This window comes from Leuresthes tenuis, unplaced genomic scaffold, assembly GCF_036924035.1.
Source record: "Leuresthes tenuis unplaced genomic scaffold, fLeuTen1.0.hap1 SCAF_5, whole genome shotgun sequence".
Classification (NCBI taxonomy): domain Eukaryota; kingdom Metazoa; phylum Chordata; class Actinopteri; order Atheriniformes; family Atherinopsidae; genus Leuresthes; species Leuresthes tenuis.
The window spans coordinates 22,455,871-22,476,891 of record NW_027325359.1 but is presented as its reverse complement, the minus strand read 5'-3'; the positions used below and the strand labels follow the sequence as shown (position 1 = coordinate 22,476,891).

Below are 21,021 nucleotides of genomic sequence, written 5' to 3'. Positions count from 1 at the left end.
CAGAATTTCAATCATCTGTATGTCCTGTAGATATGGCAGAATTGACAATAAAAATGATTTCAACTTTTTGACAACTCCTCACAACTGAAGAAAACTTTAAAAATAGCAGACAAACAAATTGGCAAGGAAACAACAATATTAATAACAACAACAATAAAAGGAAAAAAAAAACATTTCATTACATTTACCAAATAGTACAATATTATTTTAGCATTTGTTTTAAATAACTACCCTCCCTTTAAATATTCAAGTTTACATTTAAAAAGAGAAAGGTGATTTGTCCCACATGTTAAACAGTTTCCATTTAAGTGCCCCCTTTACCTGATGACAAGGTCATGGTCTTTGATCAGAGAGTCAAGGTGTCTCTCATGACTGCTGGCATCTAGTGTGACAGCGATGGTGTTGGGATATTTGGCTGCCAGCTCCTCTGCCTGCTTCAGTAGCACCGACGCTGAGTGCCAAACCGCACACCAAAAAGAAACATGCTCAGATATAGGTTGTGTACAGGGTTAAGAGACAACAAACCCTGATCACCTTAGCGTTCTACACAATTGTTATTTTTCAATGATGTGTAATGGAAGCTCAGCATAAAGAATTGTGAAAACTGTAAATGAGGATTTTTTGTGCAGAGGATATTCATTAATCAAATCGGAGTGGTTTAACCTCAGAAGAAGAAGATGAATGAAATCAGGACATGTAATAAAAATAAACTTTAAGAGTTTCAGCTTCTTGCTGACATTGTACATGCATACAATTAGTCTACATCCTTGATTTTAAAAGCTCTAACAACTCATTATGTATTGAGCTTTGAAACTTGTTTTGGCCACCTTTTTGAGAAATATATCAATCTTATTTTAATGTATTTCTCACTGGTCTGAAGTATGCCCAGGTGTGTGTGGAAAAAATGACCATATCCTGTAGTGGTTTTAGCAACATTGGATAACTTTGTCACAAATATTTCAATGTTAGTCTGATAGGAACACAATGCTATCTGTTTGTTTTCATAAGTGGGACTGTGGGACCTCCTCTAGCTGCTGATGGGAAAAAAAATCTACTGCAATGGCAGTTGTCAGCAGTAAAGTCACATTCCAATGAGTATTCATCACTTGCAGGTAGGGTTAAAAATATAAATCTCAAACATTCCTCTAAATATCGTCATATCTGTGTCATTCACGTAATTTGAGACAGATTGGTTAATTCTGGCACTAGAAAATTATTAAACACAAGCCCATGCGTCTTTAACAATCTAGTGTGCCACAGTGTGCAATGTTCAAATTCTTCACATACCAACTTTTTAATATATTTACACACTGCTTAATCATGGCTGGTTAACCATCAGCGAAGTTATGGTGAATAAGAAAAATGATGGAGAGACATGGACGCTGGAACTATTTTCTCAGAGGGTGGGCAGGTTTTTTAGTTGGGACATGCCACATGCACGCACACTTATCAATGATTAAGGATTTGAGTTGAAGTTATTTTATAACAGCATGCAGTTATAAGAGAACTAGAATGGATAAACACAGCTTCTTTATTATTAAGAAAATGAAACTTTGATAACTAAATCAAGCCATTTAAGCAATATAACAGCATTACTTGTACCCTTGAATGTGTCGTTTATTCAATAGTGATACTTAACATACCCAGGCATAGCACATAAAAAACACCACAGATGAAAAAGAGAAAAGTCTGCACTCATGACTAAGGGCTTTCATGCACTGAGGATACTGTTGAACGGTGGAAGGAGCACTTTGAGGATCTCCTCAAACTGGCTGGCATGTCCTCCATTTTTAGGAGGCAGAATCTGAGGATTTGGGGGAAGATACGTCCATCACCTTAGTCGAAGTCGTTGAGGTCGTCAAAAAGCTTCCTGGCGACAAAGCGCCAGGGGTGGACGAGATTTGCGCTGAGATGCTAAAGGCTCTGGACATGGTGGGGATGTCCTGGCTAACACACCTCTTTAATGTTGCATGCAGGCCTGAGTCAACTCTTGTGGAGTGGCTCACCAGAGTGTTGGAGAGGAGGCCCCGACCGATTGTTGAACCTCAGGTTCAGGAAGAGCAGTGTGGCTTTCGCTCAGGTCGTGGAACATTAGACCAGATGTTAACCCTTACAGAGTTACTGAGGGCATCGTGGAAGTTTGACCATTCAGTCTACATGTGTTTTTGTACACTTGGAAAAAGCAACAGTGTTCTCTAAGGGATTCTGTGGGGGGTGCTGGGGGAGTATGGGGAACCGAAGCCACTTTTATGAGTTATCCGGTCTCTGTATAACCAAAGCAACAGCTGTTTCCACATCCACATTACAGTGAGTTTTGGACTATGCCAGGGTTGCCCCTTGTCACAATCTAGTTTGTGATTTTCATGGACAGGATCTAAAGGCGTAGTTGTGGAGAAGAGGGTGTCTGGTTTGGGAACCTAAGGATCGCATCTCAGCTTCTTCTTTAGTCAGGACCTTCAGCGGTTTGTAGCTGAGTGTGAAGCAGCCAGGATGAGGGTTAGCTCTTTCAAATCCCAGGCTGTGGTTCTCAACCAGAAAAAGGTGGAATGTTCTCTCCAGGTTGGGGATGAGTGATTGCCTAAGGCAGAGGAGTTTAAGTATCTGGGTATCTTGTTCATCTTGTGATGGCAGGTTGGAGCGAGAGATGGACAGACTGATTGGGGCTTTGTCAGTGGTAGGTAATGAGGGCGCTGCTCCAGTCCGTCATGGTGAAGAAGGAGCTGAACCAGAAGGAGAAGCTTTTAATTTACTGGTCCATCTTTTTGTCAACTGCACCTCACCTTCAATCACGAGATCTGGGTAGTGACCGAAAGAACGAGATTGCGGATACATTTGGCTGAAATGGTTTTTTTTTTAGGAGGGTGGCTGGGCTCAGCCTTAGAGACAGATTGAGGAGCTCGGCCATCCGGAGGGAACTCAGAGCAGAACCACTGCTCTACCGCATCAAAAGGAGTCAACTGAAGTGGTTCGGGCATCTGGTTAGGATGCCTCCTGGTCGCCTCCCTTTGGAGGTTTTCTGGGCACACCTACTGGGAGGAGGTCCCGGGGTAGACCCAGGACTTGTTGGGGATCATATGCCCCTTCAGGCCTGAGAACGTCTCGGGATCCCACAGGAGAAGCTGGAGAGTGTCACTGGGGAGAGGGATGTCTGCATTTCTCTCCTGGACCTGTTGCCTCTGCAACCATACATCACACAAGTGAATAAAAAAATGGATGGATGGATGGATCGATCGATGTCAGATGTTTACATATTTACTCATTTACACATTCTGCTCGCCTGAGAGAGTCAGACGATGTTGTTGGCCTTCCAGCAATGTCGTCATGATAGTCACATTATGATCACTGATCTGTTCTGGAACACACACGTCTGCTTTGTTGGTAACTCTTACACGGCGCAAGGAAAAACTTCACATTTTCTATTAAATTTTCTATTAAATTTGTGAAACAGTGTAAAAATATGTGTGACTGGACTCCTACTCCAGACAAGCACAGTTTGTATTTAGAGTCTCTGCAAGCCTTTAAGAGATCTTATGAGTCTCTCTTCCACACCACATGAACAGTGCAACTTCTGTCACAGACCGATACACACACTTCTCATTTCCTTTCAGCCACAATTGCAACATGCATCCCTGCTCTATAAGAAAAGCCCTTAGAAACTTTGGGAACACAAATATGTTGGACTGATAAAAAATTGTGAAGCTGTAGTGATAACACCAAAATCTGATTTCAGACCTTGTCAGCCTCAGTATCCATCGAAACCTAAGGCGATTGCTGGTATTACTCGTGTTTGAATCTTTGTTGAAAACTAATGTGATTGTACAACCTCCGCTACAAGTTAAGGAGACCTAGGTCAAGGAAGGCTGTCAGCCCAGATGGAATGTGTCCAAGGCTTCTGAAGGACTGTGCAGGACAGCTAGCAGTCCCTCTTCAGAGTTTCTTCAGTATGAGCTTTCAGATGGAAAAAGTCCTGGTGCTGTGAAAGACTTCCTGTCTCATACCAGTGCCCAAATTAGGGCAACTGGTGGAGCTGAATGACTACAGACCGGTGGCTTTGATATCTCACATAATGAAGACCTTGGAGCGGCTCCTTGTCCGTTGCATGAGATTGCAGGTTGCTGAGGACCTTGACCCCCTCCAGTTTGCCTACCAGAAACACATAGGAGTGGAAGATGCAATTCTGCACATGCTGCATCGGGCAAATGCTTCCAGTGCCTTCAACGCCATGCGGCCTCCCATACTGAGAGACAAGCTTGTAGGTATGGGTGTGGCCCCCTCCCTGACATCGTGGATAAAGACTACTTGACTGCCAGACTACAGTATGTCAAGACGGGGAGATGTGTTTCTGGAATGTTGGAATGCAGTACTGGGGCTCCACAGGGTACAGTTTTAGCTCCTTTTCTTTCCACCATCTACACAATGGACTTCAGGTACAACTCAGAGTTCTCCCACATACAGAAGTATTCTGATGATACGGCTGTTGTGGCATGTGTGCGTGGTGGACAGGAAGGGGAGTACAGGAACCTTGTGGAGGCCTTTACTGACTGGACCAAAAGAACTATCTTCTCCTGAACACCACCAAGACCAAGAAGCTGGTGGTGGATTTCAGGAGATCTAAAACATCATGCCAGTCAGTCTGCATTGAGGAGGACATAGAGACTGTGCAGTCCTACAAGTACCTGGGGGTGGTACAGGACAATTCAGGACAGGTACAGGACAGAACAAAACGTCAGTTAGGTCTTTGTCACAATGTCAAAATACCTGTGTATGTGTTGACAAAACCTTAGACAAGTGGTACAATTGTGAGTTTTATACATTAAACTTTATTTTCAATTCCAATACAACTGTCTTTTTCTGATGTATTCCTTGTAAATAAATGCATCCAAAAATAAATCAATTTAATACAACCAATCCTATTGCATAGCTCTTTGAGGAACTTAAACGAGAGCTCCTAAATGTTGCTCCTTCCAACAATAATACAAAAAAAACCTCACAGTTGTCTGAGTAAAACAGTTGTCCAACGCTGCCTTACGGTCTTCTCTAAATAGTAAGCTCAAGCATGTCAGTAAATCATCTATTCTGTCATCTGACATTTCCATGTCCTGGAGGAAGCACATTGAGTTACACAACACTTTTCAGTGTTTTACAGACTCACCAATTGTAACCTGGGTCTTCTCATCACGGGTTAGATACTCAACAACAGGTCCAGAGACGTATCCTGAACCCAGGAGCAGGACTCGCTTCATGCCAGTCTTCGCCATGATCTGGGCCTTCGCCCTAAAAATAACCCATTTGAATCACGTCAGAAAGATAGTGTGACTGCAGTGAGGCTCAGTGTTTCCATTCATCAGATGAGGATATGTTACCCTGAGCCACACAGGACAAACAACATTCATTTCTAAAATTGGAAATAACACGGGGAAATTCAGAATGCTAATTAAATTATGTTAAAACTACATGTCTAACTTTCGAGGATGGGGGAATTACAGGATGAGAAATGATAAAATCTTAAATCAGTGACTGTGCATCCACTACAAACTTCTGCTGTCAGGAAATTGGTGGACTTCAACAATACACAGAAGAACTGAAGTACAAAAACTAGTTAAACTTCTCATATATGAAACAAACTGTGACAACTAAAGCCACAATACACATTTGCTCTTAATTAAAACCAATAGTTCTTCTTTAAACAACTGTATTGAGTCAAAAAGTGTGATTTTGCAAACCTGATTATCTTCACATCAGCACAACAACAACACAAGCATTCCTATGTTATTGTTGTACACTAGCAGTGTACAGTGATGTAATAAAGATATTAGAATGATCTGTGGCCTCATTATCCCAACTAATACCACCCACCACTTCAAATCTCTCAGAAGTGGGCCCCTGGACTTCTTAGCTCTAGCTTAATTGAATGCAACACACATGCATGTGTTGCAGGATCACTGACTGGAAGTCAGCTTGGCAATCATAACCTTAATTAAAGGAGAAAATATAAACGCACCCCCAAGAGAATTTCTTCCACAGTTCACATATCTTAAGGCGCCAAACTCTAATCAAAAGGATTAAGATTTTGGTGGCAGGGCTTATTCTGAAAAATTATACTTAGTATCAAGTTGGAAGAAAACTAAGTTTGGGAGGTGGCCCAAATATGAGTTAGGGTACACTTTGGTGCTTCACTAAAGAAGAGGTTCAAACCTCTTCAGATATTCATTGAGCCCCTGAGGAGCAAGGCTGTTTTGAGCTTGATCAACACAAACAAATTAAATAAATAGTGAATGAAATAGCGTTTTCATGATAGCCAAAAAAGTTAAGAAAATCAAAATAGGGATTTGGGATAATAGAGAGTACATGTAAATGATAACCATGCAAATTACAATTACTCTGTTTTACGAGTGAGAAGAAAGCATCGAATTAATCTCTCTAATGTGAGCACTGCTGCTGATCCAACAATCCCAGCTTAGCACAGAAACTCAGTAAAACTACAAGGCATTCTTGACCATTTTTTCTTTCTAATAAATGAATCAGAATTGATTTAGGAATAGAAATTCCATGCCATTGTCTCCTGAACCCATTCAGGGATTTCAATGATAAAGTTAAGGGCCCGAAGATCAAAGGCATCCAAAACTGATTTTCAGCCATATTCTTTTCACATATAGATGTCTCCAAATTCTCTGAATCGTTTTAGATTTTTCTATGTACTGTAAACAATTGAGTATTAACATGTTTCAAAGTGTTTCTTCATCGTGTAACATTGTTCTGAAATTGCCTATCCCAGCTGCCATTGGGCGAGAGGCAGGGTACACCCTGGACAGGTCACCAGTCCATCACAGGGCCACACAAATACAATTACAAACATTTGACAGTTTTATTTCAAAGAAAATTTTTGAATAAAGCATTAGGGCACAGAAGTATACCAAGGGAACCAGTTACACCACTGCAAAGTGCATTCATATAAGTGGGGAGCTGCATGTCAGGTTATGTTGTAACAAAGTCTCACTACAGCAGAGGCATTTCCACCAAAGTGGTTTCAGTGTGGTTAAGAGCTGGAGTGTAACTCTGAAATTGTCGCAGGTCTTTCTATTTCAACTTCTAAAACTCCAGCGCTAAACTAGCACTTACTTTTTGCTGGACCAGAGCAAAGAACTGCTTACATCAGACTGCCAAATGTGCATTGACAATTACCGTATGCATCTGAACTGAAAAGTGTCTGCAGATATGTTCACAAACAATGTTGTGTATTAATAAAGTTAGCTGATATGTCTAGAGCCCATTCGAAACAGCGTGTATAAATAGACTGGGGATATTGAGACATTATTTTGCCAAGAAATACGGCAAAAAGCAAATACTGTAATCTGTTGCTTTTGTAAAAATAGCAACATATAAACGGTCTCTCTACACTATGGTCATCAACAGAAATTCAGAGTACAGCGGAGAGAGGGCCAAACATATACTAAAGAGACATTTAAAATGATGGGATGATATGGTTCAGTCATGGCTCTCTGGCTGTATAAAAAAAAGAAAAAAAAAAGAAAAAAAAGAAAAGCCAAATCATTTATAACCTACTCTGTCTGACCTGTCCCTCGCACAAGCCCTGAATCAGCACTGCAACTGCTCTGGTTGAAAAGGGGGTAAAAGTTTAATGCAGGCCTCTCAAAGGGGCTCTAAACAGTTATAGGGGAGGCTTAGGGAATGGTGGTGAGGAAATAAAACTAAATATTAGTTGTCAAAAAAGATCAGAATTGGTTGAAGAGCACATATAAATCAGTTCTGTGGAAATGATGGCTGTTTTTCACAAAGTCAAACTAATAGGAACTTTTTTGAGCAAATATTAGCAAACATAATCTGAAGTCTTAAATGCTAGTTAAAAATCAATGCCCTTCACAAACAAGGTGACAAATTACAAGCTATGCTAATAGTCTGAGATGGTATGATCTTCTAAGTCAGTATGGTTTGAAGTGTTGTGAACATACTTTCTGAAGGTATTTTACTTCAGAGTGGCTAGCAGTTTCACAGTCTTTGTGCCAAACTAGGATAAATTAATTAATCTTTGGACTAGAAGCATATAAATTAAACTGGTATTCATCTTCATTCTTAAAAAATGAAAATAGATCAAAAAAGGTGAAATGATTCGACATAATGAATGATAACGATTTTGATGTTAAGTGAGAAGAGAAGATATTTCTACCACTTGATGCCCAAGGGCAAACTCCAGCTTCTGCAGTTGGCTAGCAAAGGTGGTCTATTAGTGTGCTAGCCATGCAAGGTGTAAACGCAGTCACAGCAGACACAGGGAGCAGCACTGTGCAGGAGCAACCACAAGGTGAAAGTTAGAGGCTTTGTATCCAGCTTGTAGCACTGCCAGCTGAAGGATGCTAAAACATCAGAAACTAAAACATACTTTAAAAGGATCAGTTAAAAGGTGAAAGAGCATGGCAGGGTACTACAAAGCACAATATTACAGTCATTAGAAAGTTATCAAAGACCTCTACATATTGGAAAGAAAGCAGGGGAGCTACTAAAACATAAGAAACAAACAACAAATATTACCTGTCTCGTGATCTTAAGATAAATCATCCTTAAAGTGGTTGCAATAACTCGTAGATTAAACAGGTGTGCATCAAGTTTTTTTTTCTCTTTTAACACAGCTCATAATAAACATTTCAAATGAGAAATTACTAATTAAACACAAAACAAATACCATTTACTTTAAACATGTACAATGCCCTCCATAATGTTTGGGACAAAGACCTGTTTTTCTTTGAGTTACCTTCTGCTCCTCAGAGTAACATTCTAAATCAAACAATTCAGACATGATTAAAAAGCACATTCCACACTTTAATTTAGTCATTTAAATACATATCAGTTCCACCATGTAGAAATTACAACCATTTTTATACATAGACCATAAAGTTAGGGACAAAGCCATGGCAAGTACATAAAGCAGTCATGTTTAGTACTTTGTTGCATATAACTTACACACCATGATCGCTTGAAGTTGGCAACTGACACACATCAACAGGTGCTGAGTATCTTCCCTGGTGATGCCCTGCCAAGCCTCTACTGAAGCCACATTCTACTCCTGCTTGGACTTTTCCTTTTAAAACTTGGCCAGTCAAGAATTTTCCATTTCTTAGTTTTGAGAAACTCTAGTGTTACACTAGCAGTATGTTTGGGGTCATTATCTTGTTGCAGGATGAAGTGCTGTCCAAAGAATTTAGAGGCATTTACTGGAACTTGAGCAGATAAGACGTTTCCATACATCTCAGAATTCATTCATAAGAGCTACAATAAGGGCAACTGGACTTATTCTTGGATCTTGAAGACGTTTCAGCTCCCCTCTGAAAGGCTTCTTCAGTTCAGGCTCTCCTATGTTGTGCCATGTTCTTGTGGAGCTGTTGTTTGGTCTCTCCTATACAGAGATCCATACACTCCTGCATACACGACACCACTCAGTTTGTGTTTGGTGTTTTGTCCTTTGGGTGAACCAATCTCTGTCTGAGGGTGTTCTTGGGTTTGTAGTGCACTGGAGTGTCATGTTTAGAGAAGATCCTTCTAAGTTTCTCTGAGACTCCTGCCACATATGGACTTACAGTATGTTTGTGTATGTCACTCCTAGCTTCTCTAACAGTGTGGTTTGGTCCAACAGTCTTTGCTGATTTAACAAAGGCCAGTTTGGGTATCCACATGTTTGAAGAGCTTTCTTGGAGAGCTGATGGTCCTTTTGTTCTCCCTCAGCCTACACTCTCAGCCCGGTGGTGTAGAGTTCTCATGACTGCCAGTTTGTGTTTGAGTCAAAAGCAGATATTTGTCTGTATGTGTGGGTTTTCTGTAAACCTCAGTGTTAAGAATTCCATCCTCTTCAATGTAGACAGCACAGTAAAAAAAAAGCAGCATGTGGTCTTTCGCATCTTCTCTTGTGAACTTGCTGTCCACCAAGCTGATGTGCTCTCTGAAAGTCTCCACTTCTTAAGTTTTGATCTTGAACCAGGTGTTGTCCACATATCTGAACCAGTGGCTTGGTATTGTTCCTTTCTATGAGCTCAGTGCTTTGTTTTCCACTTCTTCCATATAAAGGAAAGCCACAACGGGGGACACTGGAGATCCCATTGCACAGCCATGCTTCTTTGTAAAAGTGCTTTTTTAAATTTTTAATCACAATCCTCTGTGATTGTATTGGGTAGAAATGCTGACAATTTTTGGTGAGTCAGATCCATCTTGTGAGTAAGTGCATCAATGGTAAAATGAACCATTCTTATCCATTCATTGAGAAGCTGGCTTTGAGCCTTCAACAATATTTGTTCTGTTCTGTGACCTCTGATATTAGAGCTAAGCTGTACACTGATGGGGATTACTCTACATTGTCTGCATCTCAAATTAAAGCGCAGGCGGGTCTTGTAGTCTTCAAGCTTTCTTGACAGCTTGTCATACTCCCACACCATTCTGAGGGTGTTCTTCCCAAAGTGCAAGGCAATATGTTGATGAAGATTTTCGGTCAACTAGGTCATGGTAATCCTAAGAGATTGGCTGAGTGCAACTGGACTTCTTCTTGGATCTTGAAGATGTTTCACTTCACTTGTCATGCAAAAGGCTTCTTTTAGTTCTACGGATAGTAGTCGCTGAGAAAGACACACCTGCCTCCTGAAGACTGTTTATGATCTGTTGGACAGGCATTTGAGAATTTTTTTCTTTTATCATATTGAGGATTCTTCCTTAGCATCTGCAGTGTAGATCTTCCTTGGTCTACCAGTCCATTTGCAATTACAGAGCTTGACACCGCATCCTGTCTTCTTAATGATATTCCAGACAGTTGATTTTGGTAATACTAAAGTTTATTTGATTTGTCTAATGATTTCATTCTTGTTTTTCAGCTTCATAATAGCTTTTGATTTTCACTGGCACAGCTTCACTCTCATATTGAACAATGGCAACCACAAACTCCAAATTGTAGAAGAAAGCGTACGTAGCTTATCCCTGCACTAATAACACAACGAAACACACTTGAAAGCAAATTGTCCCAAGTATTACGGTGCCCTGAAATGAGGGGGACAATGCAAAAAAAGTGTTGTAGTGTCTACACGATGTACGAAAATGTTTTTGAATTTAAGTCTGGAGGAATGTGCACTTTAATCAAATCTGAATTGTTTGACTTAGATTCTACACTGAGGAGCAGAAGGGGAACTCGAAGACAAATGTGACGTTGTCCCTAACATTACGGAGGGCACTTGCTAGATATCAAATGTAAAAGTTAGGCAGACATACTGAATGACATTATCGAACTTTTCTTCTGAAAGAAGACATACCTTCTTTCTCGAAGTTTTTCAATATACTCAAACTTTGGGGTCAGAACTCCATTAGAGGTGATAACAGCCTTGTAGAAAGAATGGAAAAAACGTCATATTAAATCTCACAAAATTGTAAACAAAATTAATATCAGGCAATGAAGCAGGAAGTCTGCTGCAGTGGTAAACGACAATTTTCCATGTGGTGTGGCACAGCTGAACTCTACTGATGATTTTCTATTGTAGTTACTACAGGATATCTGATCGTTTCCATGGTACTACCTTCACCAATATTCCAAGCGAGCGGATATAATACTGGAGATCTGAAAATATGCAGTACAATAAACTCTACTCACACACACAGGTTATTTGTGTCACTGAGGCTTCAAACTTTGCTGCAACGCATACACTCAGCATATATTACCAACATGTAAATGATCATGGATGCATTGCATACTGTTATCAGTTAAACAAAAATAATGAACAAATGAATGTGCTGATTATTTTTTGTTTCATCATCATAAAATAAAATTCTTATTCATAAACTTTATCTTTGCTAATTTACTATATTACTATACAACACCTGAGATAACCATTCTTACATCTCTGACTTGTGGGCTGAACTCTTCTTCCTCCAGTGGTCTGGTGGCATCTGAAGGCAGCTGGTAATGACAAAATACAAGGTTCATCAAGAAAAATAATGGGGCTGGTAGGTAAGTCTTGTTGGAGGTTTAATTTATAACAATTATACCAATTTAAAATTTGTTACATCACTCCTTCACAGCAAGCTACAGAAGAAATCAATCAGAAGCAGAAAGCAACACAGAGCATGACAAAACTACCTCACCTAAAGTCTAGACATCTTACCATTTCCCAGATGTAGGGGAAAAGTCTGTCTCCAAAGTATTCAGTGGCTTCAATTGGGAGCTGAGCAGGAAGGTTGTCAATGGAGCACATGAGGATTCCATTTCCCTCCACACTGCCAGGAGCACAAGCAAAATATTGCTTAGTGATTAGTCTTCCATAAGATCAACAACTTCTCATCCTATTGTCTATATTAAATATAAACAGTGTTATCACTTAAATTCATTTCTCACTGGACCAAAACAAACTTGTGTTCTAAGCATCCCACAAAACTGTTCTTAAGAGCAATTATCAAGAGTGCTGGTTCTAGCACACTGAGGATAAGCACATTTGTTCTGGTAATGGAGTGAATCACTTTATTTAAGCAGGTGTACTTGTATTAAATAAATATATATGTTGTAAGTGGTTGTCTTCTTTAAACTAAACAACAGTGATCTAGAAATGTCTGATCAAAGTGTCATGGCCTTAACAAAGGATATTTATAAGGATCTCAGAAAATGCTGCTATTTCTAATTTCTGTTTGTGATCATCAGAAATTTAGAATGATTATGCTGCAGTATGACTTCTGCTAGGACCTAAGTCTACTAAATAATAACCATCAGGAAAGCAACGACGAATGACATACTGATTAAAGGAGAACAATTATACCCCTTTTCCACCAGTTCACACATCCCAGGCACCTTAATGACATGTCTGTGAAATCATTTGGTCAAATTCCTTATGGATCAAGCACAGCAGCCCTCTCTGTACCCTGTCTGTAGCACTCTGCGCTCAGTTTTCGTGTCTGTCCATTTAAATGAAAATGAGCTCCTGTCAGCTGCTGCTCACTCCGCCCCCCCCTCTTCTGCCTGACTTCTGTCCAACGTGCTGAGAGATTTGTGAATAACTCCCATCTTAAGAGATGAGTGCAGGTGTATGCTGGGCTTGCTACAAAGCAAAGTTAGAACTATCTTTGACCAACTAGTGATCTGGAATGTCTTGATGTCATCATTTGGAACTATTGCTAAGGTAGAATAGAATAGAATAGAATAGAAAAATACTTTATTCATCCGCCAGTGGGGGATCAAAATTAGTAGCTCAAAATTTTTTCTTTAAAAAAAAAAAATATATATATATATATATATTTATTTACAAGGATTGTAAATTAGAACAACAATAACAACAATAAAAATAATAATAAATTAATACATAAATAAATTTTAGAAAAAAGTCATCAATCACTGTTAAAAAGCCTTATGGCTGTGGGGACAAAGGACCTCCTGAACCTCTCAGTCCTGAAGCGCAGTCAGATGAGCCTCTCACTGCACCTGCTCCTCTGACCTGCCAGGATGCTGTGGAGAGGATGTTTATTGTTCTCCAAAACAGAATATAACTTCCTCCTCATCAGTTGCTAAAATTTTATGTAGTACTAAAAAACAAACAAAAAAAAGACCCTTAACTCATTCCCTTAACAAAAAAGGGTCAAATGAGTAAAAAAAAGCCCATTTTTGACAGTTCCTTTTTATGCGATTTAGATCTATCAAAGCACAAGTGAACACTTAAAATGTCTCTTAAACATGTAAACTGTTTTTAATAAATCCATTGTTTCATTTCAAATAGCATGTGCTAAAGCCTGAGCTACGAAAATTGTGTAACTGACCAAACATTTACAAAATGTGTTCTAATCCTTTGCAAGAATGTTTTTTATTTCATGTTTGTAGTTTCTTCTGAGTGTGTGCAATGAAGTTTTAGTGGACAGTTTCGTTTACCAGAGAAGGCTCAACTTTTTCAACTACAGAATCAAACTAAAATTGTATTCCTAAAGAATAGAAAAAATGTTAAAACTATTTTAATCGGAAGACCTGAAATCCCTAATATCCCAAAGTATCTGTGTAAAAAAGAAGCATTGACCTGAATGTAAACATGCAAGTGACATGAAAAAAAACCCACATTGTGATATGAATTATGAGCATTGTACCTGTCATGATCTATGTGTTGGTCAGCGTCATACATGCAGAAAGGTTTATCAATGGTGGTGCACTCGTTCATGAACTCTATAGAGCCTCCGGTGTCAGCAGATATGTCACAGATAGCCAGCAGCCTGTTAAAAGAGGAGAAGGGCATCATTTCACCATTGTGGAAGAGATATTCAAATACTTCGCTTTCACTGTATGAGGTACATAAATCTATAATATGGACAGTGCCTAAAAAAGTAGAGCAGGAGGCATGTGTTCTCACATCTGCTTTTTTTTAAACAATGCAGATGCTTTGCTTCTTGCAACGTGAGCACAAGTGTATTAAATTAAATAGAACATACTACAAGGTTAGGTGCTAGTTAGCATGAAGATGCCAACCTTGTCCACACTAAAAAGTAAAGTAAGTTTTGCGTTAACTAATGAATTCATTATCGCCGACAATTATTTGTCTCCCATTAACGCCGTTTTTATCATTTATTATTTTTATTGTAAACGTCTGTTGCTCACTGGCGTTTATTTTGAAAAAGTCCATGATTAGCGAGCCTAGTATGTTGCTTCCTGCTGCGGCGCTCACAGGAAACAGTCAGAAAAGAAAAGAATGGTGGATGAAGCGGGCTAAACAAACATGGAGGTGGTTACGGAACTTTTACATGGCCATTTTCATTTCCGTGTTCCTGCAGACAGCGCAGTTGACAGAGCCAAAGTTATTTGTACGCACTGCAATGTTGAATTGTCTTATCACCGGAGTATTTCAGTTCCTTCAGTGTACTTTAACCTTTTGAATGACATCTTACTTGTTCCAATAGATGACTGTTTACCCTGTCTGCTGGGGCACAATAGTTAATTACTCCCTGATAGGTCAAAAGTATCTGCACTTATTCTTTTATGTGAGGCTCTAACCAGTTGCGGCAGATTTTACTTTTGAGTGACGCATTGAATAGCTAATGAAATGCTGACAACGATATGCTGTTTGAGGGGTGGGCTCTTCTTCCATATATGGCAAATGTAATGCGTAAAATGCGTCACAGAGAAGTAGTCTAGCTTCTTGAGTTGCAGATTACGCATCATTGTGTGTAATTTTAGATTCTGCAGTTTATTTGTTTATTTTTCTACAACATGGCTAAACGGACGTCAAAAACAAAGGAAGGAAGCCTCAGAGGTTTGTTTACAACGGAACAGTGATGCTTCTGACGTCAGAGGGGGATGATAAGGACTGGAAACGTTGCTCTCCACAACTGAGTATTATTTATAGGAAGGAAAATGTGGACTTTATCACTCAGCAGCATTCTCATCAATAAAGCAAAACATTTTATTAATTATTATATACTCAGCTCAGTCTTTCCTGTATTATATAATACCTTTCTTTGTGTTTTCATTGTTTTACATAATACAACGTCGTAGATAATTTAGACGAGGGGGTCCCGCGTGCTACTTTCTCTAAAAACAGAGTGGAACAAAACAAAAGTGTGGGAGACCTGAGTTCAAATCCCCTGCATGAAAGCTACTACCTCCAGTAGGGGTCCTTAGGCAAGACCCCTTTACCCTATCTGCCTACCTGTAAGTCACTGTAATGTAATAGTTACTGATGCAGATGCAGTTTATTCAGACTGCCACAAAGTTTGAGACCAACAAAGCAAAGCAAATCAGTCCACACATTATTTGTGTGTGTCAGATGTTCAAATAATAATGCAAATACAAGTGCGTGTAAGATACTTAAAAAAAGAGATAGGTTTATTGTTATCTTGGAGATAATTTACAGGTAGATGACATTCCAATGCACTATTCTTACTTGTGAGGCAACGCTGGTGATCCCTCGTTGACAGCAGATAAGGTTTTGCAAGGTCTAATGAGCCTCTGGGCGTCCAGTCGTCGTAGAAGTCTTGGGGTGTGGGGATCCCAGTATATACCATTGATCAGGCAGGTCGTGTAGGGCGCCACCTGAAGTACAGAATAAACTGCCAATGATGAGGTCCCGTTATACGCAGACTCGTATAATATTTTCCCCCAAAACTGCACAAGGCCACTAAAATCCATTATTTTATTCATTGCTGTATGCAAAAATATAGTGGGTTTTTGAGCATTTTCAGCATTTTCCTCAAAGAAGAAGAAGAAACAAAAACACTCTTTATACTGACAAAATAGATATAAGCTTGAATAAAATAAATGCATTCCATGTAGGTTTGTTAAGTGTTTCATTCTAGTTGGATGTAAGTAAATCCAGCACACAAAATTATTTGTAAAACAAAAGAAAATCACAACTAATTCTGTTCTATCAAATCAATTTGTTTGTGGTGAGTCAAACTAATCGATCAAGGTTGCTGATAAAGCTGAAAGAAAAGTATATAATTGTGAGTAAATCTGTTCCATGTTTTTTATGTTCACTCAACATCTTATTTTTCGGAGTGTATTTAGTGGTGCTGACAGGAACAGAAGACATGAGTGAGTGAGAGGAACAGTTGGGAGGCTGGAGGAGGAATGTTGTACCAGAGGTTAGTGTGGTGGTGAGACAGCGGCAAAGAAACTCACGCTGGTCCTGAAGTGTGATGTGTACAATTCTGGGTGGTTTTCATACTCCATGGGATCATAGATGCCATCACTCTTTCTCACCAGGTGGTGGTGTCTGCTCAGCACAGTGGCGTAAACTTTGGTCATATCTGGAAAAATAAAAATAAATAAATGTTAGCTGTAGTTGGCAAAGTTGATCATGCGTAACAAAAACACCTCTAACTTTTACACACACACACAGTGGCCTGAATATCGATCATACAGCAGGATACTCAAACAAAACCCAGAGACACTCATTCTCATTTCTGGGGACTTTAACCACACTCCTCCATCTGCCACTCTGCCTAACTTTACACAGTGTGTCACATGCCAAACTAGACACAACAGAATACTGGATTTATTTTATGCCAACATAAAGGACAAGACCACAACCTTCTGATGCCTGTGTACAAAAGAGAGAGGATGGTTCAGCAAGGCTAAGGAGGCTCTGATGGACTGTTTTGAGCTCTGTGTGGTCACAACTCTGTGACATTCACAGTTTGACAGACTGTATCACAGATTACATAAACTTCTGTGTGGAGAACACTGTAACCACCAAGTCTGTGAGGTTTTTCTTTTAAGAAAAAAAGAAAAAAGAAAAGCAGATTGATCCTGACATAAAGGCTCTCCTCAAGGAGAAGAGAAGGGTTTTTAGGTCAGGAAGCAAGGAAGAGCTGAAGGTCGTCCAGAGAGATGTAAGGAGGAAGATTGTAAAACCAATTCTTTCACTGGAAGCCCAAGAACAAGTCGATCAGCTGTGGCAGAGATATGTGGTGTCTGGAGAGGACTGAAAATGACTCTGGCCACGGACAACCAGGCTCCCAGGCTACAGGATCTCAGAAGTGGGTGATCCCACACCCCAACTGCTTCTCCTATCACACACCCATCCTCCTCATCTTCACCATCAGACCCCCTGCCTGTACTAACCTGTCCATCACAACAACCCAGGTGAAAGAGAAGCTCAGGAAGATCAAGACGAGAAAGGCTACAGGTTATTCAAGTCCTGTGCAGATCAGATGTGTGGGATCACAAAGCACCTCTTCAACATGAGTGCCACAACTGTGGAAAACATCCTGTGTGGTGCCAGTACCAAACATGCCACAGCCCAAGGACTTCAAGAACTACAGGTCGGTGGCGCTGACATCACACCTGATGAAGACCTCAGAGCGGTTAGTCCTGGACCTCCTTCTCCCCCTTATGAAAGAATCAACAGTCACAGCAGTTTGCCTACCAGCCTGGCAGTAGGATGGATGACGTTGTCATCTTCCACCTACAGAGAGCACTCTTTCACCTGGAAAGGCCTGGGAGCACTGTGAGAATCATAATGTTTGATCTCTGCAGTGCATTCCACACCATTTAGCTCACACTCCTAAGGAACGAGCTGGAGCCCGTGGGGCTGGATCAACATTTCACCTCATGGGTATTTGACTAATGCACCAACCGTACACAGTTTGTGAGGACATGGGACTATGCGTCTGACAACATTGTCTGCAGTACAGGAGCCCCTCAGGGAATGGCCCTGGCTCCGTTCCTCATGCCCTGCACACTGCAGACTTCCAGCACGACTCCAGGCACTGCTATCTGCAAAAGTTTTCTAATGACACTGCAGTTGTCAGTCTAATCTCAAATGATGATGACAGGGAGTACAGAGGAGTGACTCAGAACTTTGTAGATTTCCAAAAGAATAGACACACACCCCCAACACCAGTGAACATCTAGGAAACGGACATTGAGGTGGTAAAATCTTACAAGTACCTTGGTGTTCACCTGAACAATTGACTGGACTGGATGAATAACACCACTGGACTGTATAAGAAAGGGCTGAGTAGAATCTATCCACTCAGAAGACTAAAGAGAGAGCAGGGGCCACTACTAAGGACCTTTTTACGATACTGTAGTGTCATCAGCTAGCTTATTTGGTGTGGTCTGCTGGGGCAGCAGCATTTCAACTGCAGACAGGAACAAACTGAACAAAGTGATCAAGACAACCAGCCCTATGCTGGGATGGCCCCTTGACACAGTGGAGGTACTGAGAGAGAGGAGGATGAGAAATTTTCAAAATTCTCATCCCCAAGGATGAACAAGCTCCACCCTCTGAAGGACAGTCTGATATCTCTGATGACCAGCTCTTTCAGTGATAGGTTAGTGTGTGAAGGAGAGAGTCCTTTCTTCTGGCTGCAGCACACCCACTAAACTAAAACTCATTCACTGACTGCACTTTACAGAGTTACTAGGGCCGGGACTTTAACGCGTTAATTAAGATGAATTAATTACACAAAAATGTAAATTAGTTCCTGTGTCATTTCTCTATGGTGTAATGTTTTATGTGTCTGATATCATTTGATACAATGCTGCAAATTCAAAAATTTAATGGAAGAGAGATTTCATACCTCCCATTTCAGAGACATCCTTCAACTCATGAGGTTCAACATACTCGACAGGAAGTTCATTGATTATGTCTTGGGCTCCCTGAAAAGAAAAAGGACATTTTTTTTCTTTATTAATAGATACATTTATCAACTAATTACCATAAAGTTCTTTGTTTTCTGCTTTTCACTGAGTGGTTGGTTGCATGTAATGTATAGTTTTTGCTTTTGAGCATCTTTTTACCTTGGAGACATTTCCTGTTCCAGTGAAGCAAAATGTAACAGGGCCAATGGATTTGGGCATAAGCCCCATGGAAATCTCATACCCACAATCCCTCACTGCCTGGATTGCTTGGCTGACATTCCTGTAGTTGTGACTCATGCCGATGTGCTATAAAAAACAAAAAATGTTGGCGATGGCATTCTAATGACATTTGGAAGAAAATTATTATAATATTTTGCACAAAAAGTGTTTTGGGATGAATTTAATAACAATAGTGTTCTTACCATGAAAGGAGTGTGATGGCCAAGGGCCAAGAAGCGAAGACCCAATCCATGCAGAATGTTAATCATTCCTGTAAAAAAACAAGAAGAATGAATTGCATGAAATAAAAGCTAATACTGACAAAATGTCAATATCAAAGTACATATGCTTTCAGAATGTTTTCATTTCTGTTATATTTTACTTCTTACTGATTGCTACATTGATTTTGCAATGATTAGACTAGTTTTGTAATCAGGGAAAAAGCTTTCCATTCAGCAGTTTTCCACATTGTCAGTGGGACAGAAATCTAACAAAAACTAATCTCACCATTCAAATTATGAAGGTATGGTTGATTCACACCCATCTATCATCTGTTCAATACTGTTAGATCAGGTTCACAATAGCTGATACTGTGGAAATATTTTAAAACAATGCTGGGAAAGACTAACCAGCTGAAACACCCATTGCAAAAACTTTTTATTCCATACCTGCAACACCAGCCCACTGACCAAAAGCTACAATCCGATAACCATTGGCATCAACCATCTTCTCATAGTCAATGAGACGAACCTCCTAAAAAGACAAAATTACCATCATTATAGCTTTTTGAGGAGTGTGAATAGAGTGTGGGCTTTGAGCTTTTTAATCTTTTTTCATCAACTGCATATGAAAGTCATTACTTAGCATTTTAGTAAGTATTTTCTAAGTAGGTCAACAATTTAAAAGCAGGGTGCAGATGTGAAAAATGACCCTGTTTAAGGTAGTCTGTGGAGTTTGTCTTCACTAAACATATTTACAAATGTATTTTATTTTAGTGAAAATTTTGTAAACTTAATGTAAATTAATGTAAACTTTTAAATGGAAAATTCCTTCAGTGCAAGACTCAGTCACCACATCACTTCCTCCTAAAACTAACACTGTTATCCATCATTACATCTGATTGCATCTATTTTGCCATATTTACATTTTACACAACTTGAAAATTATTTGAGTAGCTGAAAACGTAGAATTTCTCCAGTTCACAAAATTATTTCTTAGTTGTAAACAGATGCAGATGAGAAATGAAAAAAAAAATACACTAAGTATAACTGTTAAAAAGATAATATGGGTCCAGTGTAAAAAGCTCTTAAGAGGAAGTTCTTAATCTAGAATAGAAGTTGAAGCTTTGGACATATGTCATTCAAGAATGTCTACTATTTTGACCATTTTCTGCTCTGTATAACACAAATGTAAAACATGCAAATGGTAAAATCACAGATATGTTGCTACCACTATTGGTACTATTATAGCCAGCTTATTAAGGTTCTCACTTTGAATGTTTTCTTTAGTTAACAGGTGTTAGAATTAAAAGTTCATGGAAGCCGTCTTGATGCATTTGATTGCTTTGTCTGTGTCAAGGCAGTGTTCGTATATAACCATTGTTCAAGTAATCCAAACCATTCAAATAATGTAACTGAATTTACCGTAATTGTTCATCATTTAGCTGACAGCAACTTAGCTGACAGCGGTTATTTTCTAATTCAAGTATC

The 21,021-nt window shown here is 39.6% G+C and overlaps 1 protein-coding gene across 3 annotated transcripts in view; it reads right to left on the bottom strand.

The window, feature by feature from the left end:
* aass (aminoadipate-semialdehyde synthase) overlaps positions 1–21,021 on the bottom strand; it is a 47,010-nt gene that overhangs the window by 20,532 nt on the left and 5,457 nt on the right. For all 3 annotated transcript variants that reach the window (XM_072386457.1, XM_072386458.1, XM_072386459.1), the window contains exons 4-15: positions 19,981–20,065; positions 19,516–19,583; positions 19,253–19,399; positions 19,033–19,111; positions 16,625–16,752; positions 15,888–16,036; positions 14,101–14,223; positions 12,147–12,258; positions 11,882–11,941; positions 11,301–11,368; positions 5,153–5,274; positions 322–451 (exon numbers count right to left, since the gene is read on the bottom strand). In XM_072386457.1, the coding sequence (XP_072242558.1) occupies positions 322–451; positions 5,153–5,274; positions 11,301–11,368; positions 11,882–11,941; positions 12,147–12,258; positions 14,101–14,223; positions 15,888–16,036; positions 16,625–16,752; positions 19,033–19,111; positions 19,253–19,399; positions 19,516–19,583; positions 19,981–20,065 (1,271 nt within the window). The remainder of the gene's footprint in view (positions 1–321; positions 452–5,152; positions 5,275–11,300; positions 11,369–11,881; positions 11,942–12,146; positions 12,259–14,100; positions 14,224–15,887; positions 16,037–16,624; positions 16,753–19,032; positions 19,112–19,252; positions 19,400–19,515; positions 19,584–19,980; positions 20,066–21,021) is intronic.